We start from the raw sequence: 20,519 nt of genomic DNA, 5'->3' as shown, positions 1-20,519 counted from the left end.
CTTTACGAGCAGCAGACGCTCCGGAGTTATCAAGTACGACGCCATTTTGAAAAGACCGCATGACGATGATTTTGTTGGCTTCTGTGATTGGCTGGCGGAGTAACCTAACTACGCGCGGTCCGTTTGCCTTTGTTGCCAACTGCTGCTTTTTCAGTCCTATTTCACTAACGTAATCTTTATTTTAATTTTGCTTCTTTATTTGTTCTTGGTGCTTCTTTCCTGCGCGAGTCCATTTAACACAGTTCTTTGTTTGTCAAGTAAAGGAGAGGTGAATCGCACAGGCGTACGTGTAAAATAAACCTTATTTCCGTTCTTTTGTGGGTTTATGCGTTTTTATGGCGAATGGTGGGCGTTATTCACATTTGTACTAGTAAAGGTAATCCCCCCCTAATTTGCATAGAAAAGTAACCTGGGGTTGGGCCCCCCCCGAAAAAAAATCCTGCGTACGTGCCTGGCCACAGACCATCTTCCTACTGTAACCAAGGCTGCTCGTCTCCTCGAGCTCGTTGCGTCTTCACGCCACGGATATCGTCCACGACGCCGTGTTCAGAGACATGCCTCTCATGTGCCCGTCCGGGGCCTGGAGGGACGCCATGTTTCAGGTGGATGGCTACATTCGCGTCGCATGCGACAGGTGCGTCGTTACCTGAGCGGGCGGCATTGTCCTCTACGCCAAGAACGACAGCGCCGCCGTTGCGCCCGATGCCTTACCGACGACGGGCCTGGCTGTGGAACATGCCGACGCGTGGGCCGTACAGGCTGGAGACGGAACCGTCGTCGCCACCGTATACGTTCAGCCCGGAACGTCAAAGAGGAACCGTGAAAACTTTAGGAACGACACATTTGGGTGGTCCACCCGGTCAACCCCAATCTCATCGTCATTGTAGGTGACCTTAACGTCGACAATTCTCCTCCCGAGGGAAAGTAGCGTTTCAGTTAGGAAGGTTCGGCCTTCAATGTTACACCAAGACCAACGTCTCCACGAAGTGCCATCGGTCGCGCATAGACCTAACGTTCGCCAAGAGCATCTCTCGTACCCTCACAGAGTCCATGGCTGTTTATCAAAGCGGCCATAAAGCCATAATTACTGTGGTCACGAGTTAACGTAAACACAAATAAATATAACAAAGTGCATACTTCTCTTATATTATTTTCTTGTTTTATTTTATTTTGTTTATCGTTACATACAGGTGCGCTGGTGATCCACCACAGGGCGGAATGGCTCTGAATCTTTTCACGGTGTATCGGTAGCCCGAAAAGTGAGCTTTGCACATGTGACCCCTATGCCGACGCAACTGTCGATGGCGTGCGCCTCGCCACTCGACGCATGACGGGGTGCAGCCACGAGTTAAACAGCGATTGCGGTGCGGCTGCACGAACGCACTATAACGAAACTAACTTGTAATTAAACTCTGGCTGATTTCGAAAGCACCCCAAATTTTCCAATTCCATAACCACTTCAGGTCCCTTCATATAGCTCGCGGCGTTTTCATATCAACGTGTTTCATCAGGCCTATGGGCGCTAGAACTACTGAATGATCTCAGAAATTGTGCGGGCTATCCACTCCTGAAATGTAATTCAGGCGAGATTGGAGGAGGTAAAATATTAATCCATAATTGACTGTCGAATAGCAAGACCCGAGTGATCAAAACACAAGCGGGAGCCACAGGTGCCACCATGAAATTTGACAACTTTATTTCCTGTTGCATAACCGGCAAACATTCAAATTAGAACAATTTCAGAACGACAACAGTGTACTGTTGCGCTTCTAGGTTCGCCTGCGTCTATGACATTGACGGAGTTTATGTTCAAAATGGTACGTCATGCTTGAAAAGCAGTTACGTAGTGATTGCATTTCCAAGCAATTACGGCTAATCAGGTGCTAAGGTGTTTTTTTTTTCTTCTTCGCATCTCAATTTATGCAGTTGCTGCACAGACATCAAGTCCGTTGAACTCTGAATGTAAGGTATGTCACATATGCAACATCGTACGTAACACGATGCATAGGCCACAAAGAGTTCGCAGTGATATTTCTCTGCGTATACTGCACGTAAGGCGAACGCTACTTATAAACCCCCCCAGTTCGCATGCATGTAGTTCCCGACTGACCCGTGGGCAAAGAGCGGAGCTGTGGTTGCAGTTGGGTGAATGCCGCAAGCACGCTGTGCACCAGTGTCCTGTCTTGGTGAGTGTCAACAGTGTTGTCCACCAAGCCGACCAACTCGGTGACGCTCCACAGGCTCCATGGAGTGTAGCGGCTCAGCAGCGTTGGGTATCGCTCTGGCTCCTGCGAAAATTACACCACGACTCTGTGAGAAAATGCCATTGCGCGATGGTCGGACAGATTACGACTAGAGCATCTTGTAGCAAATCTTTTCATAGTACATTCATTTGTCTATCATTCGCACGAGCCTCGCCCACTCGGAGTGGCCTTCCTCCGTGATTGGCCAGGCAGAATAAATTGAATAAAAACTGACTCCTTTTAATGTAAGAGCACTGCAGCAGCCATTAAAGCGTGCTGCTTGACGACACGAAGGCGACCTGGTGGTCGCCTTTTCTACATCATAGAAGTAACTAGAAGGTAATGAATCCTACAAGTGATGTTGAAACCTGGGAATCGATAAAAGTCAGGACCACTAAAACTATTTCGACGGTTTCTGCTGACGCAAACCTCTCTGGGAAGGTGACCTCCATGAAAAGGTTACTTTAAGGCAGGACCACGCTTGGGGCGAAGCTGCACTCCCTGCTTGGTAAAGTCCGGAATTTGTCCTGGGGGCATCGACTGCGTGATTTACTTGGAGAAGATCGTGTACTTTTTCCAACCCATCAAAAAATTCGACGAGGAAATTTGCGCGGACAGATCTGACAGCTTCCTTGAACAAGAGACTTCCGACGCAGAAACATTCAGCAACAAGGTTGTCCATGTGGCGGCACAGCCTCGCTAACGTTTCGCAGAACAGCGAATAGGCGAGTCCATATAAATGTTTTCTGAAACGTTACGCACATCTAGCGTGACGCCTTGCAGGAGAATGAAGTTACCAAGGCTTGAGCTTGCGAAATGACACGTACGTTGCTGAGACTGGCTTCAATTTTGGAGCCAATTAGGATCTGCGGTCCACACGAGAGTTAGAGGACGTCAAAAATTTTTATTACTGGGAGAGTTTCTCACAAGGACAGGCTGCGTCTGCAGTGTCTGAATTGCTAGTGAATGATGAGATGCTACAAAGATGGAATTAACAAAAAGATGAAACCAGCAGGCAATGGCAGCCAGGAAAATGTGTTGTAAGGTGGTTGAATTATCCAGCCAGAACGTTGCACGATACACAGACAGGTCTGTTGATCAAGTGTCGGGCACCGAGCGCGCGAGCTCTGTTCTCGAGCGAGGCGTTGACAGTGCACCTGAGGCACACACCTGTCTTTTTCGTTACAACTCCTCCCCCCCCCCCCCCCCCCCCCCGGAGAAGAGGGCGCCATCCGGGCGACTCAAGGGGAGGATAGGACGACCGGGTTGTAGTAAGGTTTGAGTCGCTGCATGCACCATCTCACTTCCGCGGTGCCTTAAGTCAGCGGACAGTGTGAGACTCGACAAGGTAACTTACAGGGGACGTCTGTTGCACGACGCGGTAGGGACCATGGTACTTGACTAGGAATTTAGAGGAAAGACCGGGAATGGTGGACGGCATCCAGAGCCAGAGTAAAGATTCCGGCTGATACAATCTGGTGGGTTGGTCGTCATCGTGACGGAACTTTTGCTGCCATTGGTCTTCAACCTTAAAAGAGCGGGCTAGCTGACGGCATTCCTCGGAGTATCTGGAAGCTTCATACAGGGGCGTGCACTTCGATGGGTCAGGTCATTGGGGGAGAATCCTGTGGAGGGTGCAGGAACGTTCACGGCCACACACGAGGAAGAATAGGGAAAAACATGTCGTGGCCTGTGAAGCGGTGTTGTGTGAGTAGGCCACACATAGTATAACGAGGTTCCAGTTGATGTAGTCGACGTAATGTACATCGATAGCATATAGCCCAAAGTGCGATTAAACCACTCATGCCGTTAGTCTGTGGGCGATAGCCACTAGTGGTGCGATGGACAGTATGGCATGCAGTAAGGAGCTTGTTAACTACCTCGGAAAGGAAGACACGTCCTCTGTGACTGAGAAGTTCTCGGGGCGCACCATGGCGAAGTACGAAGTGCTGCAAGAGGATGGACGCAACATCGTGGGCTGTGGCGGTTGGGAGGGCAGCTGTTCTGCATAACGCGTAAGGTGATTTACGACAACAACAATCAGCGATTCCAAGCAGGTGTGTAAGGTAAAGGGCCGTAGAGGTCGATGCCAGCGCGTTAGAATGGTCGAGAGGGGCACGGGATAGGCTGCAAGGAACCACAAGGACAGCGAGTCCTTGCGGCATTGGAATTCCGAACATGAGCGGATGTACTTCTGCAGAAAACTGTACATCCCATGCCAGTAAAAGCGCAAGCGGAGCCTGGTGGACTTTTTGAAGAGGCCAGCGTGGGCGCATTGTGGGTCTACATGAAAAGTAGAGCACACATTTGCGCAGAGGTGGCGAGGGACGACGAAAAACCACTTGCGATCGTTTGAAGCGTAGTTGCGGCGATAGAGCAGTCCACCCCGTACCGTAAAGTGAGAAGCTTGACGGCGGAGAGCACGGGAAGGGCGAGTCGCTGGGGAGTCAGATAGGCAATGCAGAAGAGCCGCTATTCACGGATATTTGTGCTGGTCGGCAGCCATATCGATGAACGCTGATGACGAAAACACCGAGTCGATGGCAGAAGGGCAAGTTGCGTCACTTGACGTGGGGGAGCGAGAGAGAGTGTCCGAAGGGTGCGAAGGGCCCAGCCGGCAAGGCGGCCTGACGGGTCTTTCAATGTCGACAGCCAGCATAGAGAGTGATGGTCGGTAACGACATCGAAAAGATGACCGTGCAGGTATGGTCGGAAATTTCCAAGGGCCCGAATGATAACTAAGCACTCCTTTTCATTTGCAGAGTAATTAGGTTTGGCCTTGGTTAGTGTCCTGCTGGCGTAGACTACCACGTCTTCGCCGTATCCACTTTTGCGCTGAGCGAGGAGAGCACCCAGTCCTACGCTGCTGGCGTCCGTGTGAACTTCTGTGGGAGCCATGGGGTCAAAATGGCGTAGTACGGGCGGCAATGTGAGCACACGGCACAATGTCGTAAACGCGTTGTCACAAGCCGGGGACCAGGTAGAAAGGCAGGTGTCACCTAGCAGAAGTTGGATTAATGGAGCAATGATCAAAGCAAAACTCCTGATAAAACGACGAAGGTATGAGCAGAGCCCGATGACGATTCGAAGTTCCTTCAGGGTCGTTGGTTTCGGGAAATCGGTAACAGCGCGAAGTTTAGACGCATCGGGCAAAATGCCGTATTTGGAAGCACGTGCTCGAGTATCGTTAGTTGCTTGGCTCTAAAGCGAGATTTCTTCATATTGAGTTGGAGGCCTGCGTTAGTTAAGCAGTGCAAGACCTGCTCCAGACGGCATAGATCGGAGGCTGTCAGGAGAAAAGACGACCCCGTCATCAAGGTAACTTAAGCATGTCTTCCATTTTAGACCACGGAGGAGATTGTCTATCATCCGTTCAAAAGTAGCTGGAGCATTGCAAAGACAAAACGGCGTAACTTTAATTCATACGCCGTCTGCTGTTATAAAAGCTGTTTTGGGGCGATCGGCTGGTGCACTTGCCAATAGCCGGAACGTAAGTCGAGGGAGAAAATGTGCTCCGCGCCTTGTAAACAATTGAGGGCGTTGTCAATGCGCGGCAAGGAATATACTTCTTTGCGCGTTATCTTGATACGACGGCAGTAGTGCACGCAAAACCAGATGGACTCATCCTTTTTCTTCACAAGGACCACAGGGGACGCCGAGGGACTGTTGAAGGCTGAACAACTCCGCGCTGAAGCATATCACTGACTTGGTCTTCATTCCCATGGCGCTCTCTGGGTGACGCATGATAAGGTCACTGGCGCAGTGGAGCGTGGACGCACGTATCAATCTCGTGATGCGCGGCCGATGTGCGGCCCAAAGTCGCATGTTGACGATCGAATGCAGACGAGTACTTGCGAAGCAGGTTGAGAAGCTCGGAATGTTGTGCGGGGCTCATGTTGGTATCCGTAGAACTGTCGAAGACGTCCGGCGGAGACGGGGCAAGCAGCGCAACAGGCCAATGTATTGATCTCGGAGCAGGTGATACCAAGAGGGGCATCGAAGATGGTCGCAGAGTCGATGCGCTCAAGAAGTCCAAGGCACTCACCGCTACGCAAAGTGAGCGGCGAGGCATGCAGGGCGTGTTGACAGTGAGGACAGCGAAGGAAAGAGAATATCGTCGGCGAAAAAAAAAATCATCATCATCAGCAGCAGCAGCAGCCTGGTTACGCCCACTGCAGGGCAAAGGCCTCTCCGATACTTCTCCAACTACCCCGGTCATGTGCTAATTGTGGCCATGTTGTCCCTGCGAACTTCTTAATCTCATCCGCCCCCCGAGCTTTCTGCCACCCTCTGCTACGCTTCCCTACGCTTGGAATCCAGTCCGTAATCCTTAATGACAATCGGTTATCTTCCCTCCTGATTAGATGTCCGGCCTATGGCCATTTCTTTTTCTTGATTTCAACTAAGATGTCATTAACTCGTGTTTATTCCCTCGCCCAATCTGCCCTTTTCTTATCCCTTAACGTTACACCCATCATTGTTCTTTCCATAGCTCGTTGCGGCGTCCTCAATTCATTAAAACTCATGCATAATAATTCAGTTCGTTTCATCGTACGTAACCACAACAAGACTGCAAGTGTGTCTGCCATGAAAACGAACCTTGCACTTACCCCACTTTCGTCTCGTCGTAAAATCGCACGTCTAGTCCTTTTTCATAAATTATGCCATCATTCAACAGTTCCCAACAATTTCATTTTTCAGCCAGGATACGTATCGCCTCGAATCGACCACCGTTATGAAGTTGATCTTGAATCATGTCACACCAAAATTTTTTGCAGTAATATTTCTGCGGTCATCCACAGAATAGAACCGTCGTCCTGGTGAAGTCGCATCCATTTATAATAACCAAAGATTTCGAGCAGCTCTAGCTAACATTGTGTAATTTAAGCATTTCTTTTGTTGTTGCTACTGTATGGTTGCAACCTAATTGCATTTGTATTTACCGCTTTGCTATCTTAGTTTGCTACCAATTTATCATGACGTTGGTAACCCTAGCTAAAACTGTGTAATCAGAAGCTTTGGTACTTAAGCGTTCTAACTGCTTATATTTGTTCCTTTCTCATTTGCTGTAACCAATTCCCCTCTTTATTGCCTTTGGCCCTGAGAGTAATAATAAATAAATAAACTGCACAACCCGCCGTGGTTGCTTTGTGCCTATTGGGTTTGGCTGCTAAGCACGAGATCGCGAGATCATATCCCAGCCACGGCGGCCACATTTAGATGGGGGCGAAATGCGATAACACCCATGTATTCAAGAAACTAACGTTTCATTAGGCGAACCTATGAAAACAAAGGCAAGTGACACTGGAAGCACATCAATAGCAGCCCGCACAGTCGGCAATTGTCTAACATGTCATCTGCGGGTCAAGTGCGCCGGCTTTGATACACGAATCGTCCAAGTTTCTAGCGTAATCGCTGGTGATCGCATACCACCCAGTAAATACTACACTATTCGTTGCGGCAGACCAGCTGCCGCAACGATGTAGCATGGCGAGCCTTATGGCGAATTCCATTGGGAGAACAGGGGCACTCAAAAGCACGCTGAAAGTGCTCTTTCCAGTCGCGGCGTGTTTAAGTGGGCGAACAGGAGTGGAAGCACCGTCATCCAGTGTTGGACTGCTGCCGAGAGCAGCCGGCAGCTGTTCGCACTGCTCCCGCCTGAAAAGTGGAGTACGGACAGGTACTGGCATTTCTAGTCCACCTTGCTTCTCGTCGGATGCGCTGGGGACCGCGGCAGCAAAGCGTCTTCGCCTTGATGAAGAGCTTGAGACGCTCGACGGTGACAGCAGCGAAAGCTGCTAGAGCTCAGCTTCGGGCTCGAGTTGCAGTTCGACGGCCGACAGTAGTAGCAATGATGACAACTGTAAAATGTACGCAGCGATGCCTCAACAGCTATTTTTGTTGCCGGAGCAAAGACCGAAAGTGGACTCATAAATTGCAAAGACTGCCTCTTCCTACTCTGACAAGGAGGTGCGTTATTCAGCTTCCGAGGGTGGTGAGATCGTTAAAGTGCCGGCTTTTTTTTTCTAGTTAAAAAAAAAAAAAATTAAGCATCACGCAGCCAATGGCGGACCTCTTGGCAGCTGAGTTGCCCTGAATACAGGATGCTCTGAGCTTCAGAATCTATGATTTCAGATAATTTTCGCAGTCGGAAACGTTGCGGGATGCGTCGGCGTTGCACAAATAGATGTTATACGCTGTGGTGAACCGGCGAACGCCCGACGGTCGCAACACGGTTACACGTGTTTTGCCGCTTTCCCACAGAGAATGCTGGGACGTCGATTGCTTGTGTTACATGATACATTTATCCTCACACGTCCTCCTCAACCTGCTCTCCGGATGTAGGCCTCATTCCAGTGGCGGGTCGAGTGTTCTGGCTCTCACTGCGCTGCCACCCGACTTCGCGCTGCACCGCGCTCTACTCCTGTTCTCTCAATGGAATTCCACATTAGTGTGCAGCGTATTGAACGCCGGGCCACGTCCCGAGGTTTCGAACTGCGATCCGGGACTCGTCCCGGCTCTCATCACCACTGCTGTATTGCCAAGCTCGGGCCACGTCCCTGAACTAATGCTCCCAACCTGGGCTAGTCCTGGCCGCGCGTTCCCTGAACCTGATCGTCGCTACCCAGGTTGAACCATACTATACGCCGGAGTTGTCTTCCTGAGCCCGTGCTAGGTCCTGGCTATTGGTGCTTCGTAAGTCGACAACACTACGGCGTTCACTGTCGTCGGAAGCCACGTTCGCCAAGCCACGGCGCCTGAGCTCTTAAGTCTGAACTGTGAGTGCCTCATTAATTAAGGGAGGATGAGGCATCCACCCAATCGTAGGAAGTGCTGCACAGGTAGTGAGTGCCTCAGCGTGACTGTCGCTGTGTGGAACCAGAGCCTGTGTTCCGTGTTATTCTTCGGTGTTACTAATGTTCCGTGTTACTCCCGTGTGGGGTGTTGTTAGTATACAAGTGCCTGTCTACTTCTGTGCTTCCTTCCTGCTTCTGGCTGACTACGCCACATCTTATCCCCACAGGTAGGCATAAAAATCCTAACGCATTTGAAAAGGAAAATCAGATGAAGAAGGCAACCCAAGGCCAATAGGCAAGAGTATCGAAAGCACCTGATTTCCGCGAGTATGCATTATTGCAAAAATTCTTAATGAAAGTGGATGCAATTACCGACGAAAGGTTTTGGGAAATAATTGATACCCTTAGTGGAAGAAAAAAAAAAGCGCGAATGGAAGAGGGATACGTGGTGCTGCGCAGTGAAACTCTAGCAAATAATCTGAACCATCATTTCGTCAATGCGGGTGCACGTAGTAGTTGCTCGGAAAGAGAACAAAGCTCTTCTTTCGTAGAAAACACAGTGCTGCAGAATTCAATACTTATGCTTTCCATTGATAGTGCCGAGATACCTAATTTATTAAAAATTCACTTATAAGTGATGTTGCACCAGATATAGATTAGATTTATTTATTTATTTAGTACATACAACAGACCTTTCGGTTCAAGCAGAGCAGTAATAGAATGCATACAAACAAAAGAGAACAAATTAGGAACAAGCCAGGACAAATTTATACAACTTATAGTCACACTGTGTTTATAAACTGTCATTCCAGTCTGATATTGTTCTGGGAAAAAAAGAAAATTTAAACCTGTCAAATCGACCATAATAGGGTGTTAGTGAGTTCGGATGAAGCTGTTTTGTGTGCCGTGTTATTGCAGGCGTTATGTAAGTCGATGGTTTCATTTCAAGCCTGTTGTTCAGAAGAAGGGAAAGCCTTAGCAGCTTTCGGTGTGATTCAAGAGTGGGTATGAAATTTTCTGTCATAATTTTAGAGGGAGAGTCTAGTCTTGCGAATTTATGAAATATAAACCTAACTTCCTTTTTCATTTTTTTTTCAGGACGCCTCATATTTGACTTAATGTAAGGATCCCATAAAATACATCCATACTCTTTGGTCTAATAGATAAAAAATAACAGTAATTTCACAATACGAGGGACATTTTTCAGTTTGTGTCTTAGGAATCAGAGTTTGCGGAAAGCAGAACAAATTTCAACTTTCAACTTTCAACTTCATTTCGCATTTTCCTTCTTACAGCAAAAGAAAATGCAAGGGCAGGAACAAAAAACTGCACAATCGCAGCTTGACGAGGTTCCTGTCCCCTGTCTTTGACGAACAGTTGCAGCATATTCACAAAGAGAATCTGTTACAATTATGTTAATATGTACAAAACAATTTCATAATATGCAGACATCGATATTCACATCAGAACATTTATATACATATATTCACATGCGTATCTACACCAACTCAGCATCTATACATATTTGCATCTGTACATGTAGACATACATCTGTATCCAGAAAAGTGGAGGAAAAAAGATCATGTAGAAATGATAAGCTACACCTGTAAAATACGCTTAAAAAATACCAACAATTCTACTCAGAATGTAACAGCAATGTTCAGCGGAACAAAAAAGAAGAAATGCGGAATGATAGAAAAGAGAGATTTGAAACGTGCTTAAAATAACATGAAAAAAAAGGAAAAAGAAAAAAATTGCAAATGTTATTATTTATAAAATTTGACCATTATTAATTAAATTTAATTTCAGTGACTTTCTCGTAATAGAATTTAGTTCGGTTGGGAAGCATGTATCACGTTTAGTATTCTCGGCACCTGGTACTGCAATCGCTTGAAACAATAATTAGTTCTTGTGAAAGGTAACACCCACTGGCTCTGTTTGCTGAATTGATATCACGCTTCTCTTGATTTGACTAAGTTGCACAAGTTTATGAAATGTAAACGTTGTTGTTACAGCGAAAATATTTTTTGGTTTTAAGACTAGGTTATAATCACAAAAATATTCAACAAGAAGCACGTTAAGAGCACGAAATATCTCGAGTGTATGTGCATCAAACGGTGCGTTGACAACATGTCGGACAGTTTTCTTTTGTAATGTTCTTAAGCTTCTTATGTTTGCTTGCGATGTCGTACCGCACACTAGATTACAATAGCTAACATGTGAAAGGAAGATAGCGTTATATAACATCACTTTTACCTTAGAGGGCAGTATGTGTCGTAAACGACAGATTATTCCACATGCTCTCGCCAAAGTGGACATAATACGCTCAACGTGTGCATCCCAAATTAAATGTTTGTTAAAAATTGCGCCTAACGTTTTGACATTATCAACTAATTCTATCCTTTCTGTGCCGAGGTAAAGAACAGTATTGCAGTTTACTTGTTTTTGTGCTCGCGTAAACAACACAGCCTTAGTTTTATTCGCATTAATTGCTAATGAGTTTAGATTACTCCACTTTTGCAATAAGTTTAAAGTGTTATTTGCCATATTTGTAAGTTGCGCAATATCAAGTGATCTGATCCGCATAGACTATGAATTGTGCATGTTCACTAATATTCGTTATGTCATTAATATAAATGTTAAATAAAATCGGTCCGAGTACACTTCCTAGTGGAACGCCTTGTATTAGTTCTCTTGCTCATGAAAGTTCTGATCCAATTGCGACGCACTGCCTTCTGTGCTCAAGATATGATTTCAAAAGTTTGAGGGGAATCCCGCAAAAGCCATAATGGTTTAATTTTGAAGATAGGGTTTCATAGTTAACCGAATCGAAAGCCTTGGAAAAGTCAACGAATACACCTTGAGTTAACATTTTGTTCTCAAAGTTATTTAAAATTATTTCTTTTTGCGTCAGCAAGGCAAGCTCTGTAGACATTCCCTGCCGGAAACCTAAACTGCATATCTGTTAGGATGCTATGTTTATCTCAAAATGACTTAATTCTAGCGCAAATGATCTTTTCGAGACCTTTCGAAATTACGGGAAGTATAGATATTGGCCTATAATTTGTTAACGCGTTTTTGTTTCCGGACTTAAATATAACAATCATTTTCGCTTGTTGCATTTTCTCAGGGAAGACGCCGTTTAATAAGGAAATGTTAAAAATGTGAGTAAGCACATGTAACAAAAGATCAAGCACAAATTTAATAGGTTTAATCTGCAATCCATCTATATCGCGCGATGTGCTTTTTTTTAAGGACATAAAGGACGAGTATACTTCTGATGTAGCAGGTTCAAAAAAAGATGTGTAAGCATTGTGAGTACCCAGAAAGGAAGTCGCATTTATATTATGCGCGCTTGGGGCTAGAGACGTAAAGTGTTTATTAAATGTGTCAGCTAATTCTTCACCACTAATTGCTTTGTTATCTATTGTCAGCTCCAATTCCTGCTTACTATGAGGTTCCGGCAGTAGAAGTTTATTTACTTCACGCCAAACGGCATCGCTCCTAGTTCCCGCTCTATTAAAAACCTTTTCAAAATGTCTGTTCTTGGCATTTCTCAATAATTTATTTAAAGAGTTTCTGTATTTTTTAAAGGAAGTGAAGCCCGCAGGATCCAGAGTCTTAAGAAACTTTGCGTACAAAGAATTTTTTTCGCGCATCATTCTGAGGCATTCATCAGTAAGCCATGGTTTCCTAATCTTTCTCGATATATTAATTTTTTTGTACGGGAACCAACCTCGTAACCTTTTAAAAGTGTATGGATAAATATATTATACGCTTCATTTGCATCTGTGCACTCAAGTACAGAGCTGAAGTAAATTTTTTGTATTTCCGTGCGAAAGTTAAAAATATAAAAAATTAAATATAATCATTGTGCATGTTCCACGACAATGTGGAAGTCAAAGTAACACCTAAGTATTTGTAGTTGTTAGTATTACTCAAAGCTGAAGAACCTGGCGTATAAGAAAGTTAGTGGTTTTTTTTACGAGTAATACGAATACGGATTTATCAGCGTTAATAAACACACCCAATCATTCCACCACTTCAATATGTTATTTAGGTTCCTTTCGGGGACAGTCTGATTATTCTGACAAGTTATATCACCGTACGAAATACAATCATAGGCAAACAGTCTAATTTTCACACTAGGAGTTATGGTTTTTACGATGTCATTTATATACATTAGAAAAGGCCCTAAGACACTACCTTGGGGCACCCCTGATGTGACTGGGAGAGTGGCCGAGCTATTCACCAATTGTAGCGTACTGAGTGCGTTTGATCAGGTAAGCAATAATCCAGTTTATGAAAATGTCAGGTATGCCAATAATTCTAAGTTTGAAGAATAATTTGTCGCGCGGAACCTTATCAAAGGCTTTACTGAAATCTAAAAATATTACATCCATTTGGCCATTATTGTCGAGAGATAAAGCAAACGAATAAATCACTGATACCAATTGCGTTACAGTTGAATAACTGTCTGAAGCCATGTGGAAACTCCGTGAGCACATTGTTTTAAGCCAAGAATTATTTTACACAGTTTCCCACGATGTGCTCCAAGAGCTTGCAGCATTGGGATGTCAGAAATGGGACGATAATTTTGTAAACTTAATCGATCCCCTTTTTTCAATATTGGCCACTATCCATTCATCGGGCAGTTGTGCCGACAGCAGAGAAGCAGAAAAAATTCTTACAAGAAAGCTAGCAATCAGTTCAGGATAACGTCTTAGAAAGATGTTTGGAATTACATCAGGGCCACAAGAAGCTTTGGCTTTCAGGTATGCCAACGCGTTGGCGATTCCAGCATAATAGAATCCACATCAAATACCTGTTTTACTGGAATCACAGTAATGCAACCATCTGACACCGCAAATACACTTTGAAAGTACTCATTAAAATGCTGTACTATGTCTTCGTCATTATTTATTGTTGTGCCCTCAATTTTTATCTGTGAAATCGGTTTCTTTTCTTCCTTCATATCATTCCAGAATTTTGTGGGATCATTTTTAATGAAGTTACGCAGAGAGTTGTCATAATAGTAACTCTTTGCAGCAGTCACCTTCTGTTCGAGAGAGTTGTGCGCCTCTTTTGTTTTAACATGATTCCCATGCTTTTCTTTACCTTCTTACCTTGCGCTTAATATGAATAACAGCGCTTGTCATCCAAGATGTATGTTTGCGAACTTTCTTATTGTTACTAGGGATTAAATTGTTCATGCAGCAGTGGCACTTAATTTTGAAGCGATTCTAGAGAGAATAGGCATCAGTAATGCAAAATCAACAAGACAGTTTTCCATGTGCTCTACGATGGACACATCATCGGCATGAGAACAATCTTTGTAGCTAAGCACTGAGGAATAGTTTTGCGCCATCTGTAACTGCTAAGCTAATGCTCACCAGGCGGTGGTCGGAAAGCCCTTATTCAACACAAATAAAATCTTCCTAAAAATCCTGGCTAAGAAATACCAAGCCGAGAACTGAACTGCAAGTGCCCTGTACGCGTGTCGGCTCGCGTACAACCTGCTTCAAGTTATAACGTAGCATACTATTGAAGACAATGTTGGTGTGCTTGCTGAGCGTGTTTCCAGTATTAAGGCGCTCCCAATCGATGCTCAGTAAATTAAAGTCACCCGCCAATATAATCTTATTCTTTTTGTGCCTAATCATTTCATCCCCTAATTTTTGTAAGTATGCGCGAGTAGTATCCGGTGGCCTGTATATGGCGTAAACAATAAAGCTGTGACTCCAAGAGCTTATATTGAAGCGCAAACATTCAATCTCAGGGATACCTTCCAAAAGATTGGCAGAAATGCCATTTTTGATCAGGACGGCGACACCACCACCCCCTGGCGCCTGTCTTTACGGAACACTGTATAGGAAGGAGGAAATATATCATCACTTATTTCATAATGTAGCCAAGTCTCGGTTAAGACAGTAATTTGAGGATCATGCTTCAGTAATAAAATTTCCAACGCATCGGCTTCATTTTTAACACTGCGGGCATTACCATTAATCAGTCTGAGCTGTTTATGTGGTCCTTCGGGAGCACGTCAATCCTGTGAGTTTGAAGAATTGTTTAGTTCGTTCGTAGTGCAAGTCCGAATGGAGCTTCGGGGAATTTGTACGCGTCTGTTTAGGCATTCATCCCAATAAAAAGTATCCCTGTCAATCTTAAGCTTATCATGGATGAATGAAGCTCTTTTTTTAAGCAGCCTGTCTTGTTACAGCTGTCCCAGAAGAGTTTTCAATTTTTTAAGTGCGGAAGGGGAGTAATTATTCTGAATGCAGATGTCACACCCTTTGAGTTTCTTGTAGTTTGCGAAAATTGCCTTCTTTTCACTCTACACCTGTAGGTAAATTATGACCTGTCTGTTTACTTTGTTTTTTCCTAGCCTATCTATTCGACCAATAGATTCGCATTTCACGCCCAGCTTGCCTTGGAATACTTCCTTGACAATCTTTTCCGTCATCATAGATTCGGTTTCGTCGGCCAACTCCTTTATCCCGTAAATAATCAGATTGGAACGCCTGCTATGGTCCTAAACTCGTCAATTTTTCTTGTCTGAAAAGTCATCACTTTCTCTAAAGATTTCAGCGTGGTCTCTACTTGACGAGCCTGAACCAGGGTTGCATTGAACTGGCTGAACTGAAGCTAATATGTCCAATTATGTCCGAGGTCCATGCTTACATTGTAAATCCGGCATTGACAACAGGCGTGTTCCATTAACAATTAAAAGTTGCCATGTAACGCCAATATATGAACAACTTGTCAAATTTCAGACCATAGTATCAGCACTTACAACATTCTCCCAAATTTTTTTTAGGCGTTATTCACGACTAGTTGTTATCATTTTCTTAAGAAGCACCAGATTTTTACAGAACGTGAATATGTTTTTCTGCGAAATAAATCAACTGAAAATCATTACCGTTAAATAAAGCTAGAGTAAATGAAAATATGGCAAATGAGAAATTGACAGTTGGCTTATTCTTCGACATAAAGAAACCTTGCATTACATAAATTTTTACATATTCTTACAGAAACTGTCAAGGTGTGGCATACGCGACGTTGCCCTTCAGGTTTTGAAAAATTACTTGAGCAATCGGTATAAATTAATAAAAACTAAAATTTCTACATGAAGTCAGTTTGAGTTGGCCCGAGGAGTCCGGCAAGATTCCATATTGGGTAAGTACTCGTCCCGCTCTACAAGAATAATATTGTCGCTATGCCATACTCTCCGCAGTTTGTTATGTTTGCAGACGACACGAACATATTCTTTGCACTAAAACACTTAGAAACACTCAAAAATTTTGATTATTATATGAAATTATTCTCGAACTAGCTCAAACCAACCAAATTACATTTAAGGCTGCGAAAATAATGCAAATCATGGGCGCTACAACGTAGAACTATTCCAAACTTTTTTATTCCAATTCTGCAGTCAGCCCTCCGTGATTGGTTAAAACATTTTTGGACCACCCCCACTTCACCTCTCTGTCACACGACGTCACGAAAACCGCGACAGCTCCCCATATAATAAGACTTGTATACACTGATTATGTACGATTTGACCGAACAAAAGAAAAATAGTTATTTCTGGTTCGACTGCCTGTTTGCCATTAGCCCTCGGCTATTGGTCAAGAGTTTCCGGGCTGCACCTACTTAACCTGCCTGTCACGCGACGTCACAAAACGACAAAAACACACCGCGTCAAAGTGACGTGTACGCGTTAAAGATGCAATAATATGCCGAACAAAACTGAATTTTCTTCTGAATAGCCGCAGGCTGCCCCATTCCGAAAGGAATAAGAGATGGCTGCCGCCGATCGCTCAGGCACTGGCTACTCGCACCTGCGGGAGAGCATGTGTTTATTTGCATGTAATAAAACTTTTTGCGTGGTCGTGTAACCTTTTCGAACACTTTCGGCACGTTTACGATCTCGTTCTGCCAACTCTTCTTTGCTGAGGATCCGTTTTAGCGTCATTTTTAAGCTTTCCTTGCATGCCCCCGTGATTGTCGACGATCCACCGCAAGCTAAGTAAGGGAAAGCGGACCAATCACTGACGCCGGTACCGCCCTCTTCAACCGGTTTCAGTGCAGTGGCTCGGCCTTACGGAATCCCTCTCCACTTGAGCGTGCCTCTTGTGAGCCAATTAGATAAGACAAGCTGCTCAGTGTAGGCAATGTTATTCGTTTTTCAAGCAAACAAATGTGACCCCCTATGAACGAGGAGAGCGTTTGGTTGGTCTGTCGAGACAACCCTGTGGGTGCCCACCTGATGCTTGCGTTGGCGGTTACGCAAATTTGACGACAGGAGATTGGAATAAAAACATATTGGAATAGTTTTACGTTATAGGGCCCCATATTTCTTCTAGTAAAGGAAAATGTATAGCATCACATAAAAATAAAATTTTGTGGGAGCACTATCAAATAGCAAGACAAACATGGAAGATTTGATGGCGTGTGGTTCAGCGAACGCTTGACACGTCCATTTATTTAAACCACTTGTGCAAACGTTCGGATGCGTGTACAGGATTAGGTACCCTATAACATAAAACAATTCCAAGATGTTTTTATTCCAATCTCCTGACGTCAGATTTGCGTAACCGCCGACGCAAGCATCGGGCGGTGACGCGTACGCAGGATTGTTTAAAGAGACCAATCAAATGCTTTGTTCGTTTATAGGATGTCTCTTTTGTTTGCTTTAACAACGAATAACATTGCCTAAACTGAGCGGCTTGTCTTATCTAATCGGCAGATAAGAGACGAGCTTCACGGCTCAAGTGAAGAGGGATTCGATGGGGCCGAGCCAGTGCACTGAAAATCGATAACCGCATGAAGTGAGTGGAGCGGCGTCTGCGATTGGTCAGCTTTCCCTTACTTAGCTTAGGGTGGCTCGTCGAAAATCGCGGCGGCATTCAACGGAAGGTTAGCAATGCCTAAAAAAATCATCAGCAAAGAAAAGTTGACTGAGCGAGGTCGTAAACGTGCCGAAAGTGCTCGAAAACGTTACACAGCCACGCAAGAAGTATTATTGTAAGCAAATAAACCCATGCTCTCCGGCAGATGCGAGTGTTTAGTGCCTGAGCGATATGCGGCAGTCATCGTTTATTCCTTTCAGAACGGGACAACCTGAGGTTATCCAGAGAAAAGTTAAGTTTTGTTCGGCATATTAATGCATCTTTAATGCGTACACGTAACTTTGACGCGATGAGTTTTCGCGGTTTCATGACGTCGCGCGACAGGCAAATGAAGTAGGTGTAGCCCGATAACTTTAGACCAATAGCCGAGGTCTAATGCTGAAAAGGCGTCAAATCAGAAATAACTATTTTTCTTTTGTTCTTTTCAGTCATGCATAATCAGTGTGTTCACATCATATCAGATGGGGAGTTACCGCGGTTTTCCGAAGTGGAGGTGGTTAAAAAAGTTGTCGGCCAATGGACGAGAGATGATTGCAGAATTTGGAATAGAAAAGTTTGGAATAGCGTTACGTTATAGCGCCCTAGTTCTGATTAGTGCAGTTTGTTCTTCTAATATAAAAATCTGCTACGGCGTATTAGTATGGGAAAAAAAATCATACCAAACTGATTGTGCTACAGAACAAAATAGTTGGTTGTTATAAAAGCTACTATGGCAATATTGTCACGTAGTTGTGACGGCAAAGAACCCAGTAGCAATACTGTGAAAGAAAAAACTAACTTTTATAGGGCGAACCTGCACCCACAGAACAGGCTACACTTAAAGAACGGCGACAGCGGCGAACACAGTCTGCGATCGTCAAAATCTCATCAGTGGTTCAAGCGCGTCAGCTTGTATACATATGTCGCCGAATGCTCCAGAGTAATCGCTGAGGCCCGCGTGCCTTCCACAAAGTTCTACACCATTCGCGTCGCGCAACATGCAATCCGATTACACAAAGTTCGGCGATAACAGACCGCGGATAGAAGTATCGAAAATATTCTAGAAACTTCCGATACATGTAGGCGCGTCCTGCGCCGTGCGATAACATTTGTTATGCGGTGAAACGTGGTCACCCGACAAAGATAAACAAGTACACGTGTCAATACCTCCTCTAAACAGCATCGACCGATGCTGGAAACAAACAAAACTAATCAACAAAGACACCCGTAGCAAAGTAACCACAAGCTAAGGAAGTTCGTCAGCGTGCGTAAAAGGGCTTAAGACGCACCGCGTGGACCACTTCAGATCGTGCGCGGCGCCGCTGTGAATGCGAAATGCTGTCTGGCACGACCTCATAGTCCAGTTCGCCAATACGTCGGATGATCTTGTATGGTCCAAAATAGCGTCGCAATAGCTTATCACTGAGTCCTCGTCGACGTATTGGGGTCGGAACCCGAACACCGTCGCCAGGCTGGCACTGGACGTAGCGGCGGCGGAGGTTGTAGTGTCGGCTGTCGGTACGCTGCTGGTTCTTGATCCGTAGGCCGGCGAGTTGTCGGGCTTTTCGGCGCGCTGGAAATAAGTGGCGATATCAACACTCTCTTCGTCGGTGACGTGCGGCTGCATGGCGTCGAGATTCGTCGTCGGGTTCGGGCCGAAAACCAGCTTGAACGGAGTGGTCTGTGTTGTTTCTTGCACACCCGTGTTGTAATGTTAATGTTAAATGTTACGTACGACAGGACCGCGTCCCACGTCTTGTGCTCGACGTCGACGTACGTTCGCATGTACGCATGTCGGCGAGGGTCTTGTTCAGGCGCTCCATGAGACCATTCGTCGGCGGGTGGTAGGCAGTTGTCCTCCTGTGGCTTGTCTGGCTGTATTGCAGAATGGCTTGGGTGAGCGCTGCTGTAAAGGCCGTTCCTCTGTCGGTGATGTGGACTTCTGGGGTACCAGTCGCAGCAGGATGTTCTCGACGAAAAATTTCGCCACTTCGGCTGCCTTGCCTTTCGGTAGAGCTTTAGTTTCAGCGAAGCGGGTGAGATCGTCCGTCGCCACGACGATCCACCTATTTCCGCATGTTGGTGCCAGAAATGGTCCCAACAAATCCATCCCGATCTGCTAAAATGGTCGGCAAGGAGGTTCGATCGGCTGTAGTAATCCTGCTGGCTTTTTCGGTGGTGTCTTGCATTGCTGACAGTCTCGGCATGTCTTGACGTAATGAGCGACGTCGGAGGTAATACACGGCAAGTAATACCTTTCCCGTATCCTCGACAGCATCCGGGAGAATCCGAGGTGCCCAGTGGTTGGATCGTCGTGTAGGGCGTGCAGTACTTCTGGACGCAGCGCTGACGGAACAATAAGAAGGTAGTTGGCGCGGACTGGTGAGAAGTTCTTTTTCACGAGCAGGTTGTTCTGTTGCGTGAATGAAGACAATCCGCGCTTAAATGCCCTAGGGGCAACGTCGGTGTTCCCTTCCCAATTCTCGACGAGGCCTTTTAGCTCCGGGTCTGCTCGTTGCTGTTTAGTGAAGTCTTCCGCGCTTGTTATTTCAAGGAAGGCGTCGTCATCCTTGTCGTGTTGCAGC

General features: G+C 45.4%; 1 protein-coding gene across 5 annotated transcripts in view; it reads right to left on the bottom strand.

The window, feature by feature from the left end:
* LOC126523961 (hydroxylysine kinase) overlaps nt 1–20,519 on the bottom strand; it is a 360,868-nt gene that overhangs the window by 112,750 nt on the left and 227,599 nt on the right. For all 5 annotated transcript variants that reach the window (XM_055066993.2, XM_055066992.2, XM_050172365.3 and 2 more), the window contains one exon: nt 2,111–2,288. In XM_055066993.2, coding sequence (XP_054922968.1) covers nt 2,111–2,288 — 178 coding nt within the window. The remainder of the gene's footprint in view (nt 1–2,110; nt 2,289–20,519) is intronic.

This window comes from Dermacentor andersoni, chromosome 6 (genome assembly GCF_023375885.2).
Source record: "Dermacentor andersoni chromosome 6, qqDerAnde1_hic_scaffold, whole genome shotgun sequence".
NCBI lineage: Eukaryota > Metazoa > Arthropoda > Arachnida > Ixodida > Ixodidae > Dermacentor > Dermacentor andersoni.
This window is presented reverse-complemented; position numbering and strand designations above follow the sequence as displayed.